The following is a 12579-nucleotide window of genomic DNA, read 5'->3' as shown; positions in this document are numbered from 1 at the left end:
AACGTTTTCCTGTGGGTCTGATCAAACCAGCAGCAAAACAGTAGTGAGGTGTTGTAAAACGAATGGCTATGGTGAGTGTGAGCGCGTACAGCAGTGAAGAAACGCCTGTCGGCCCAGCTTTAACGAATGCCTGAAATGTCTGAGATTCCATGGGAATGGCTCCAGTAGCTGAACGGCGAGGGTTCGCAGGGTGCAGCTCCACAAGACTGAGTGCCAGAGCAGTTAAGTCAGCTCAAAGGAAAGGACTCATGGTGTGTGTGGGTGTGTGTGTGTGTGTGTGTGTGTGTGTGTGGATAGGGGGGGTCTGGATTTAGGAAAGTAGAATAGCAGTCTACATACTGAACCATGAAGAGAGTAGACTGGGAAAAAAGGAGGCAGATTTTTATGACTTGTGCAGATTTGTCTGATCTCTTCTTTTTTCTCTTTTCATGATGATTACAAAGCAAACTTTTACGATAGAAATGGGACAGAATTTATAATCCAAAGATCTGCTAATTGGGTTATATGGTCTATATACAGGAGATCTATTGAAGTATTTTCTGACATTTTTGTCGTCTCACGCATTGCAATCTAGTGCATGACACGAGTACTGGGTAACACTTAAAGCTGGTTTGTATTTCAAGTTTTGCCATGGAATTAAAAACAATCATCAGCTTCAGCACAGCTGCTTTATTTTCTATCTTTGTTTCTTTTTCTTTTGCTTCCACACATTTCTGCTGAGTGTTTCAAATCACAGCTCAAGATGATTTGATTGATGCTCCTACAGTTTTTTTCTTCATCTTTCTAACTGAGAAGCTCTTTGTAACCCTGGTCCTGAAAAGTGCTACACATATAAAGGTTTGCTTTTTTAATTTTCTGCACCAGACATAAAAAAGTTGAAATATTCGTCCATAAGCATTTGCACGATGGAGACAAATAAAGAAAGGAAAGGAATTCAAACGTGATGCCGGGGTTGTAATGCTTCTTTTGGACAGAAAAAACTACAATCTAAGAAGAAAATCTATGTCCCGTACCTTGTAAAAAACACGCTGGCCATATGTGCATGTACAGTATTTATTGTGATGGATGACGTTTGGTCGAACGCTGTGTGAGATCTCTGAATAGACGTTGCGGTCCTGTAATAAAATCACGGCAGTCAGGAAGGAAGACGTGTGACAGCAAATGCATTTTGCACATTGTGAGAAAAGTAAAGTAAGTTTGTCTGTTTTAGGGCATTTTCATTGAGCAGAACAGCTGTTAACACTCAGCATGGATGTAATGTCTTTCACAAGCTCCAGTATCCATTTTCTACCACCTTCGTTGCAGTTTGAGCACAAATTCATTTACTTCTCGCTGTTGAACAGCAAAACACTGGGCAGAAAACTACGGATTCGAGCTTTAAGGTTGAATTTTATATAGAGGACAGGGAATGAATGGGGGCCATGACAAAAATAGAAACAGTGGGAATGATTCATGGGATGGGAGAAGGACAAGGCTGGCTTGGCTTTCAAACACAGTTCATGTTTTAGAGGCAGTGCTACAGGCAATGAATACACAAACTCCACCAGGCGTTTGAGATTGGCTCGCACCGGGCCCCAACATGTCAGAGACACCGAAGAGCAGCGTCCTTACACCACTGGCAGGTAAAAAGTGACCTACAGTAAAAAATGCCACTAATGAACGCAAGCCAGTGACGCCAACACAATACGACTGTAGTTTCTTCAAAGTTTTGTCGTGGCAGGGGTCACTTCCATCTCAAAACAATAAAGCTCAGTCAATATCCTCCTACAATATCCTTCTATTTCCCCACAGACAGCTTTTTTTTTGTCCTCTTTCCTGCCTCGCTGACCTCCACAGGTCACCCATCAGTATTCTGGTCTCATAAAAGTGTCTGCTGCTACTGAGGCGGCACTCCAGGCCTCCGTGTCCATTCATAACCTCAGTGAGGAAGCAGACCAACAAAGACAGGAAACAATTGGGAAGAACGCTCCGTGAACTTCTATGACCAGCATTGTTCGGAGTGGAAAAGGATCGTGGTGGCGCCAGCGCTGGCCGTTGCGTGCGGGACCTGCAGCAAGGTCGACAGAGAGCAACAGCTGGGGTCAACGGTGAGGCGGGACCCATCCTCTAACCCCCGTAGTGACTGGTGACCTCGCTTTTCCTTCCGATACAGCCTGAGTGAATGACTGATGTGTTCATATCCACGATTACACCAGTGTTACTCTCCTGTTTCCTAGCAGCAAGACTAAACAATAGCTGTCCACTCCGTCTGTGCGTGCACACACGCACACAGAGGTTATTTCCCTGTGTGATTTATAATCCATGTCAGTGTTGCCCATACACAAACACACACACACACACACACACACACACACACACACACACACACACACACACACACACAACACACACACACACACACACACACACACACACACACACACACACACACACACACACACTGACCATGACAAATCTCCAACTCCATCTTGTGATTGGTGGACAGATGTATGTGACATGAGCCAAGAGTAAATTTAGGATCTTCATATCAAAAGGTGTGGCACAGGATCCTCACTTGACCTGACTAAAATGTGATTTATAGCAATAACCCAATTGCAACAGCCCCCATCAAACAGTTGCCCCTGTTGCCCACAGGCTACAGATGGACACATGCTACACGTGTGGAAAGTCCCAACCCATCAGAGGTTGAGGTGTCTGATAAGAGCAGTTCTCCATCTTCTGGGAGTTTATTAAATATGTAACAGATCCAAACACTGGTGAAAGCTGCTGCGGTGGCTGAGGAGGACGAGCCGCCCCCCCCTCGTATGTCTCATCTCTGACAGAGGGTAGATAATTAAGATCACTTTTAATAATGAGCGTAAAATACTAGCCGTCTGGGAAATACATGCTCATTTACAGTATATTGCCCTGAGCTTGATGAAGGGCCTGCAACAGAAACTGCTCCACAAAGAGAACACAAGCCTGATTTGATTATTAGCCAGTTTTATTCCAGCAGGGATTCTGCAGGGTTGATCAAGTTAAAGTTCAGACTCTTAAAAGACTTTTTTAATATCAAATAAATCCATTTTAATACCCATTTCACAATCATACCAGCCACAGTATGAAGATGGAAAACCAGCAGGGACAATATGGCCCATTATCATTTATTATGATTTCACACTTTTGTCACTGCTTCTCAAAGTATAACAAGAGTAGACCTGAAACTCCACAAACGAGACTGAAACGCCCCGTGTGCATAATCCACTGCCACAACAATCTCACTTTTATGGCAGGCAAGAGAAAATATTGAAGACTTTTCTAAATTAAATTTAAGACTTTTTAATTATTCCTTTGCAGGGCTGAACAAATTTATATAGTTAAAAATGCATCTGTTCCCATTATGTCTATCACATGAAATGTCTTCCAGGACAAAGTTGAAGAGGTACAGTAAAAATCTATTCTATAACAAATTGAATGAACTAAATAAAAAACAATAAAGATAACACCATTGGATTTCATTTCACAGTAATCCAACTTGTGTGCAATAAAATGATTAAGAAAACTGCCTCATACTATTTCCCTTTTCCCCTAAATTTGAATAAGATGATGACTTTATATATGCAAGATTAGGGACAACCTTGAGAGCCCAGGGGTTTTATGGCACTGACCATGAACCACAACGTCCCCAGAGTCTGTTCCATATCAGTCCCCCTCTCTCTATCCCCTCATTTTCATTTCCTGTTATGTCACTACTGTCAACTCTCTAACAAAGACATAAAATGCCCCAACACACTTAATAGAGAAAAATATACAAAATTTAAGAAACATTTGATGGACAGATGGACATTTTGTCAGTGCAGTTCAGCAGTGGAAACAACAAGATCTCAAGGGGGAAACCCCTGATTTCTTATTGAATCAGAGTCAACATTTCCAGCTGCCAGCCTGTTTCAGGGCTCAGACTAACAGCTGACATCCTAACAGCTAAAAAAGCTGAGCCAAAAAGCATCACCAAAACATCATCAAATGCCCATTATCTTTAACAGAGTGGTGGTAAGAAATAGTACTTCATCAAACGAAAACAGACTCAACAGTAATAATTCCCTTCACACCAGGTCATAATTTCAACTCAATTTTAAAAAGGAAATAAAGGCCTGTTTTGTTTTTCAACAGATTTAAAAAATAGATTTTTCAAAAATAGTCTTTGAAGGCCCGGACATATTCTGAAACAGACAGTGATACGAACATTTGTTGTGTGCAGTTGTCGTGTATGGTCTGTGTGTACAGTCTATGTGGTCACACATTTTGGGTTGTCCATGCAGAACAAACAGGCCAAGGACACGGTGATGCTTGAGCTGTAGAAGGTGGAGGAGAGGCAGACAAGTACAAGCATCCTGGAGAACCACCTGCCAGAAAGCTACGCAACACCCAGGCCAGCAGCAGTCTGGACAGTGTGTTTGATGAGATAGCAGGTGAGCAAGCACCAACATCACTGAGCAGTGCACCAGTGGGTGCTGCCGTTCAGTTAGAGACATACCTTGGGGAGACCACAACTTCTTGGGAGGACAAACCACTGCAGTACTGGGGGGGTTAACAAAGTGCAGTTCCTCACTCTGGCCCAAATGTCTCGCAGACACCTCTCAGCACCATGCAGCAGTGTGGTAAGTGAAAGTGTCACGTGTCACATATGGTAGATGAAAACAGATGATAATGCAGTGTACATTAACATGAATTAATGTGTTACAAGGTGCATTTCAGTGAAATGTGTGGCAGTGCCATGTTTGTTCAGGAAACCACATAGTTAGATGTTAAAAAGCAGCAACAGTATCATGTTGTACATTAAATCTTATACGGTCAAAAAGGGAGGAACGTCTGATGAAAATAAAGTCATTGTTAGAACTATAATCGTATAATTAAGTATCATATTGGTACTGTGTAACGGCAAGCACCCAAATGTAAGTCAGTGCATTGCTAATACTTGGGACCGAATTTGTACAAAATTTCAAAGATGACAAAGATGCTTCAGGACGATGCCTTGTATTTGCTACTATTACAGCTGTCGACATGGTGTGTGTTTGTGTGTGCCTGTAGCCAAATCTAATCAGCTTTGATAATGAGCATCTCCTGCAACCTTGCTTTGCCACTTTGCTGAACGGACGCACCCAATTTGGTGTAAAAAGGAGGGGGAAATTAGTGGTGGCTGCTCTGGGAGAAGCTCAAATTACCCCTGTTATAGAAGCAGGGAAGGGAAATGGGTTGTGACTCCAAACATGGGAGCTAAGCCAAGTCTCGTGGTTCTGCAGCTTTGTTTTCTGCTGGTGGGCAGACTACAGAAAGTGTGCGTGACCTACAGTCACCCCTGGCACTTACTGCACTTAACCACTGCCTATCCTCTGCAATACAAAGGTTTTGAAGTATAACATTATCCCCATTTTTCAGTTGTTCAGTTCTCTATTTGTGCATGAAAAGGTTAAAAGGTAAAAGGTTACTTTTATTTCTAAAATGCTATTTTTGGCATCAGATGTAGTATCTATGTTTATTCATGAACATTAACAAGTTGTGCAAAGCAGGGCTTCAGACTGCGCCCATTTAGTTGCATTTGGTGGTGCTTGTAAGTTTTATAAAGGTTGACTAGTAACTACTGTTGTCGTTTTGTTTTTAGAAGTTATCATCGTACATCATGTGAGAAACCATGAGGGAGCGACAGTCGGTGTGTGTCTGTGTGTCGGTGTGTGTGTGTGTGTGTGTGTGTGTGTGTGTGTGGGTGACAGAAAGAGATTACAGTGAAGGGGGCTACAGGTTCACCATCATACCAACGTGGGTTGGTGTCAATTCTACACAGAATGTCATTTACCTGTGTCCATGACTACTCTCCCTCTCATTGGGCTTTTAGTTGACAATGAAACAATAGATTCATTTTTCAAAAGGAGCTATCATTCAGACCCTCCTGTGACACTACAGTTTCTGATGAGACAATTCAGAGGAATCAACAGGTGATTTTGTGTTGAAAAGGCAGAGACTTACTGTTCCGACAAGAACGGCTCCCGCAGTTGAAACGTGGTTGAGATATTGCAAAGAAAAGAACGCCATGTATTGTATGCACTGCTCTCAGTGAAAACTACGTTTGCAGACCCAAACACAAACTTTAAACATGAAAAAACTTGTAAAGCACAACAACAGCATGAAGTGAAAACTACGCAGAGACAAATGCATTGACTGAATTGCAGCACCTCCAAGACAAGAATCTACTAATCCACCTGCAGAAGAGGCTGAAATGATAATAACAACGATAACAATAACTGCCATTCTCTAAATCCAAGGGTCACAAGTTCAAGTGAACCTGACTTACAGCAACGACAAGCAACAACAAAGCAACGCCAAAGCAGTTCACGGATTCATTGAAAAAGAAGATCAGAAGGATTTCACTTCTCTGTCCTTCATGATGGACGGTGACAATGACGTGCCAACCAAAGAATAAGAGATAGTCTACACACAGATCCTGCATCAAGGGACGGCAGTGAATATTTTGATTGGTAGGCATGTCCGACATGCGAACACTCACGGTAAGTTAATTACAGTATCAGGCTACAAAACATATGTATTTAAATCAGAAAAAAAAAAAGAGCAGTGGTGGAAGAACTATTCACATCCTTAAGTAAAATTACTAATAGTGACCATTTATAACCACAGCTGGAAATTCATCTTTGGCCTCACCCCAGGCACAATAGAGAGAAACAGAAACATTTAACATGGTAAGATCACATATTAGGTGAAGAGCATGACTGAGCACTACATGGTAAATCCAGATAACATTTCATTTTATACAACAATTACAGATGTCATTTTTATTGAAGGAATCTATGATTAGACTGAGTCTTGAGGGAACTAGCCTGGAAGAGTTTGATGCCAAGGAGGCTGTACAGATGTGGTGCAGTCAGGGTCAAACAGTTTGACAGCACAACTACTAGGGTTGGCCTTCAGAGGAGCCTGGCCCTAGTGGCTCTCAGGGGGATGTGCTCTGAAGGGAGGGGGCAGAGAGGCAAATAAGAGGGAGTTCCTTGTTTGCTTGTTTTGTTGTAATGGCTGTGCTGTAATGATGTATGTTAAATTCCTGTTATGTTATCTTATATTTTGGTTTGTAAATTTATTATTAGGTGTCTATGTTTCTATTTAACTTAGTTTGTCTCTTAAAGCACTACTTCCCTTTGTGCCTTTTGTTTATTATTTTTGTAAACTGTCTATTTATTACCGGAGCATTTATCAGTAATACTGTTGAGATGGAAAAAGATTGAATGTGTTGCGTTGTCTGTAAGTTTAAGTGGTGCTCCTAAATTTTGTGCTGGTCCTCCTAAAAGTTGTCAGTGGGTGCACCAGTGCTACTGGTGGAAAAAGTTAGGCTGAAGCCCTGTGAAAAGAATCCTTACCGTCACAACAGCAGCAGACCAACAGAGAGAAAGAATGCAACAAGCAGCTTGCTTTAAGAACTACAGTTGGTCTATAAAAAGCACAAACAGGGAACATTTGAAGAGGACACCGAATGCCTTGCACTCTGTCCTGTGGTTCGAGCTGGGGCTTAACGGGTCTTTTCATGCTTTAGTGAAAGTAGGCAAAAAACCGCAGGTCCCAGACCACAAGACCACAGGCCCTGCCCGTGCCGAATGCAAGCCCATGACTGGAGATCAGTGCTTGCCAGTCGGCATCTGGTGTTGATTCATCGACAGAAAATGGCACACAATTAGGAAATCATATCTGCCGTGAGACTTTTTATATAACACTTCCGCCTTGACATTCACCACATTACCACAATGTGACAATAGGCCTTCTGGGCCTATTTTGCAAATGTCTTCAAGGATTTGTGATGACTATGAGCATTCACTTCAAGCGAAATGCAAAAAAAAAACTGTAACGCTAATAACGGCAAGGGGACTGAAGAGCATAATGATGGGTCTTGTTCAGCTCTACAGAAACTGCATGTAGCCGCTACACCAAACAAGCATTATTAAGAGCTTGAAAAGGCAGAACTGCGGAGAAACTGGTTCAAAAGAACTGTTAAGCTAATGTATGCAGTGTTGCGTAATGGTGCGAGCCAAGGTGTTCAGACAGCACCCATGCGCAAAATTCTTCTCTGCACTCGAACTTGAACCTTTTTGGCATGAGGTTTGAAATGGGTGGGCTTGTTGTTTTACAATAAAAGCCACACACTGTGCCCATCATCGTCTTTACCTCCTCTGCACAACATGAGCAATAACAGCACTACAGTTTATTGACAGTAAACATTCAAAGACTAACTGGTGAGGCGTTGCGTCACATTAGAGTACGGTTCAAGCTGCACTGAACCTGGCCTACTTAACTAAACCTGAGCACATGACACAGATCTGACATTTCATTACTAAAACGGGACACAACTAACTTTTGGCAAATCAACTTTAAAGCTGCGATTCATCATTCATTCTGACACAAACAAAGAACTATTTTTGTTTTAAACAGTGACCCACATCAGGTTTTATTTGGTCCAAATGGAGAGTTGAATTCTGTAAACGTTAGACTGGTTAGACGTGTGGTAAAAGCAAAGGGGAATGGAAATAATGATGTGTTGATGGAAAGTAGCTTAGAAGAGCTGCACAAGGAGCTGTTGCTGGTCACTGGCAAAAATTCATATTACAGAACTAGTAACAGTAGGGAATAATAAAAAAAAAAATCTAATCATAAGTATTAGATGTAGTTTCTCATTAAATTAAATGAAGTGGAAAAGTTTTATTGACTTTTTTAGCATCACAGCTCAACTTGAACATAATTTAGAAACCAAACTGTGAAAAATATGAGTCATAACTGAGCAAACCCCATCTATTGATGAAGACCATAAGATGGGTTGGAAAGCATGTAAAAAGCAAGATAAAAGGTTGAAAGGTGACCTTATTTTTCAACAGAAAATTTCCCTTTGATATGGTGAGTTTCAAGGGTTTTATAATGTTGATAATATTACAGCTGCAACTAATGATTTTCATTGTCGATTGGTGTGTTGATTTTTGTCCAACTAATCAATAAACCATTTAGTCACCAAGCCTCAGAGCTCATCAGTCAAAATGTAATTAGCCATAAATCGTTTTAGCACTTCGTGGTATTTAGCTCTGATCCGGGACAGTCATACAGTCATGTATCAGGATGACCATGAGAGGGAACCTAACATTTCAGTCACACAATTCAAAACATTTGCTACAGGAACAATTTAAAATATGTGTCGGGCAAACGTAGACTAACAAAAGCTATGATCTATTATTAATCATATTGAAATTATACCAACAAATGTTTCTAACATTTTGTCTGCCCCATTTATATCAATGAGGGTAAGCTAAATAACAGACACAGTGGTTTGTAGTACAATGGTCCTGAATTAGTGCTAGGTGGTAATGCTTTTGTGTGCAGATTCCAGTTCTACCATCAGTAATAACAGAGGTCAAATATTATTTCATGAGTGTCAGAGAATAATTACAAAAGGCTGCTTACTTCTTTGGCAATGGTTCTGCGTCCAGCAGCGTTCGCTGAAGTGTCCGTTGATGGTTGTCGTCTGGCAAGTGGTCTTTCCGATGGCCGCCCCTGGACACACGTCTCCACACTCTCTGTCGTTCTTGTTGGCCATGATGTAGTTGTCTTCCACTGAGTCTAGGATCTTGGACCAGTCCAGAGTGGAAAGATAGCAGAGATCCGGGTTCTTCTCAATTCTCACGGCCCCTCGAGTGATGTTCATCAAGCTATGGAGGCCGATCTCTCGCAGCTGGAGCATCTCGAACACCACTAGGGCATAGTTGAAGAATAAGTTGTTGCCTCTGATGACTGTTAGGTTGGGGAAGAGGTCGCTGAGACTCTCCAGGCCGTAAACCCTGAAGAGCAACAGATAGTCTGTGACCACTCTCAGCTTGGGAAAACTGAGGCCCCGGAAATCTTCTGGCTTGGTCCTGAACATGAGTAAGATCTTCAGGTGGCCTTCGATCACAGTGCAGTTCTCGAGCGACTGCAGGTTGGTCACATTGTTCCGGATGTCCTTGTTTGGACAAACTGAAGAGACAAGAATGGAAAGACACGGGTTATTTAGAAACTAGACACCATCATGTATGATTCACAAGAAAAAAAATCTAGTAAAAACAAAGCTTAAACAATCTTGTGCGTAGAGGTTGAGATGTACAGTAAAGTCTTATGGGTAACTAAACAGTATTGCATTGTGGACAGGAAATACGACTCTTGGATGTGAACAAAGACTCCTCTCCCTAAGACAATTAATTTGCTGCAGTTGTTGGCAGATTACAACCTCTGAATGTGACTGATGCGTTAGGCAAGACGTCTGCTCTGTAAACTGGAAAAACAGGGTTGAAGAAGTCAGACACAGTCTCAAGGAGGAGAAAAAAATAGATCTATTGGTAATTAGAGGGAATATTTTACTGAAAAATATGTGGTTTTGTCTCTGCCTTTGATGAAGACCAGACCATCTTCACTGACATTTTGTTTAGCAACCACATATCTGGCAGTGAGCCACTGTCTAATATGGAGTGCTGTCACCAGCGTGAGGCTGTGCTCATCCTTGGTTACACTCAGTTGATTTGTGGAGCTGCTTCTGTAACTCAAGACCATAAAAAACATTAGCTAATGCATTAAAAATATTTGTCTGTGAGGGGAATTGAAGCACTAATGCTTGTGTATTGCACCAGTAGTAGATTTGTGGCTTTGTCAGTCCTCACCCAGACACATGAACTGGTTTGATGAGAAATACCATAACTATGTTGTTGCGCAGACAGGTTACATATTCACTCAGTCTCAGTCATTTCAAATTCTACTGTATCACAATGACGCAGTAGAGATGAATGTTTTGTTTTTTTCAATTAATCATTTAGTATAATGAATACCAAAAAGTACCCTAGCACAGGTGATCAGATCCCATGCTGGTGATGACTTCAGATTAATTGTTTTGTTCAATTACCAGTAAAAACCTTGTAATATTAAATTATAATGACAGAGCAGAGAAAAGCAGCAAAGTCTCACATTTGAGAAGCTAGAACAAGAGTTGAACAATAATTTTTTTCTACCTTTTGTGTTCGCTAAATAAATTAATCAACAGATTCTTTCAATCAACCAATCAAACAATCAATTAATTGTTTCAGCTCTTGAGCAATGTCAACCGCACTGCAGCTGTAGATCCTACAGTGCAGTGATCTTGGAACTTTCTGCAAAATATATCAAACTCGGGGAGTTCTGCATGAGAAAGGCTGACAGTAATGAGGATTTTCTCAGCTCTCTCACTTCGGGAAGTCAGCCAACCTCTTAAGCATATGCTTTGTGTGACATAACACAAGTAATGATGGTCATAAAGACGTTTTCCTATGCAGGTGCATCGTGGGACATTCCAGCCCCGGTTTTACAGTTCACAAGTCATGGGTGCAGCTGGAGGTGTGCTGCCTGGTGAGAGGACTGTATTTGTTTACCAAGCGACCCACCGTTGAGATGGGCGCATCAGGCCAAGTGGTCAGCCATGTGGAGAAGAGGTATAACAGGTAGGCGTGCACCTCTTTATGGCAGCAGCTCGTTTTACACTTTCTGTTGCATAACAGTACAAGACAACCGGCACACACAGTGTGTCCAATCACTGAGTGTCCTAACAACAAGCTTTTCACTCCATGACCTTACCCCGAAAGCTCACTTTGCAGCAATTATCTAGAGTCCAGCCTACAGCTTTGAGGCTTGTTGAAAATACAGGCTAAATGTCCTAACATGGGTTTAAACTGCAACCTATTAAAAGCAGCTTGGCTCGTCAAAAAGTACATTTTTCTTTTTAAACTACATTTAGATCCGCAGCTCTCTTTGTGGTCTTGGGAGCATTGCCGAACTGTAAGCATGAATGGCATGCCACAAACCTGTACTTTCAACACATCCACTTCCAAATGAAACATTTCCTATCAAACTGACGGTAACTGCCAGAGGAGTGTGCACCAAATGTAGCCTACTGTAGATCCATCAAGGAAGACATTTACAACTACAAAGGATCCCCCTCTTCCTCATACAAGACCCCACACACAGTCAAACAAAGCTGTTTAATGAACAAAGGAATGCAGGCCGTGTACAACACGTGGGGACGGTGGTTCTGTAGTTGCAGTAAAGTCAGCCAGCAGAGCACTGAGTGACCCTGTGGGGAAGGCGAATCATAACAGGGCGGTGAGTCCAGGCTCCTATCAGTGTACACTTTTAGCCAGTATTTTTAGCTCCACATTCCCAATAGAGAATCTAATACACTCCAACCGTACCGATAGTGGCTCACTTTGGAAACTGGAACATGGCAACCCTGGTGTGTAAGTGAGGAATTTTAGAGCGGCAGCAGAGAAAGAACTGGCCGCTCTGGCTTCTCCATGTGTGAGTACTTAGTTTAGGAACAAAACTTTGGCAGAAGTAGGAACTTTCTTGAAAAAAAAGGGTTTTTTTTGTTGTTTTAGAGTGGGGCAGCTTAGTTATCAATTCAGTCCGTGATGACATGACACAACTCAAGCAAAACAAACCAGGTGCTTCCCAGAATTTAAATGCTCCCTGTATTGTTGAGGAAATGAAAACACACAAAGGTTACTA

General features: G+C 41.8%; 1 protein-coding gene across 1 annotated transcript in view; it reads right to left on the bottom strand.

Annotated features, from left to right (window-relative positions):
* Nucleotides 1-12579, bottom strand: part of insra (insulin receptor a) — a 52443-nt gene that overhangs the window by 32199 nt on the left and 7665 nt on the right. Inside the window, exon 2 of the mRNA XM_056392098.1 lies at nt 9481-10029. Within this exon, the coding sequence (XP_056248073.1) occupies nt 9481-10029 (549 nt within the window). The remainder of the gene's footprint in view (nt 1-9480; nt 10030-12579) is intronic.

The sequence above is a fragment of the Seriola aureovittata genome, chromosome 12, assembly GCF_021018895.1.
Source record: "Seriola aureovittata isolate HTS-2021-v1 ecotype China chromosome 12, ASM2101889v1, whole genome shotgun sequence".
Classification (NCBI taxonomy): Eukaryota; Metazoa; Chordata; class Actinopteri; order Carangiformes; family Carangidae; genus Seriola; species Seriola aureovittata.
This window is presented reverse-complemented; position numbering and strand designations above follow the sequence as displayed.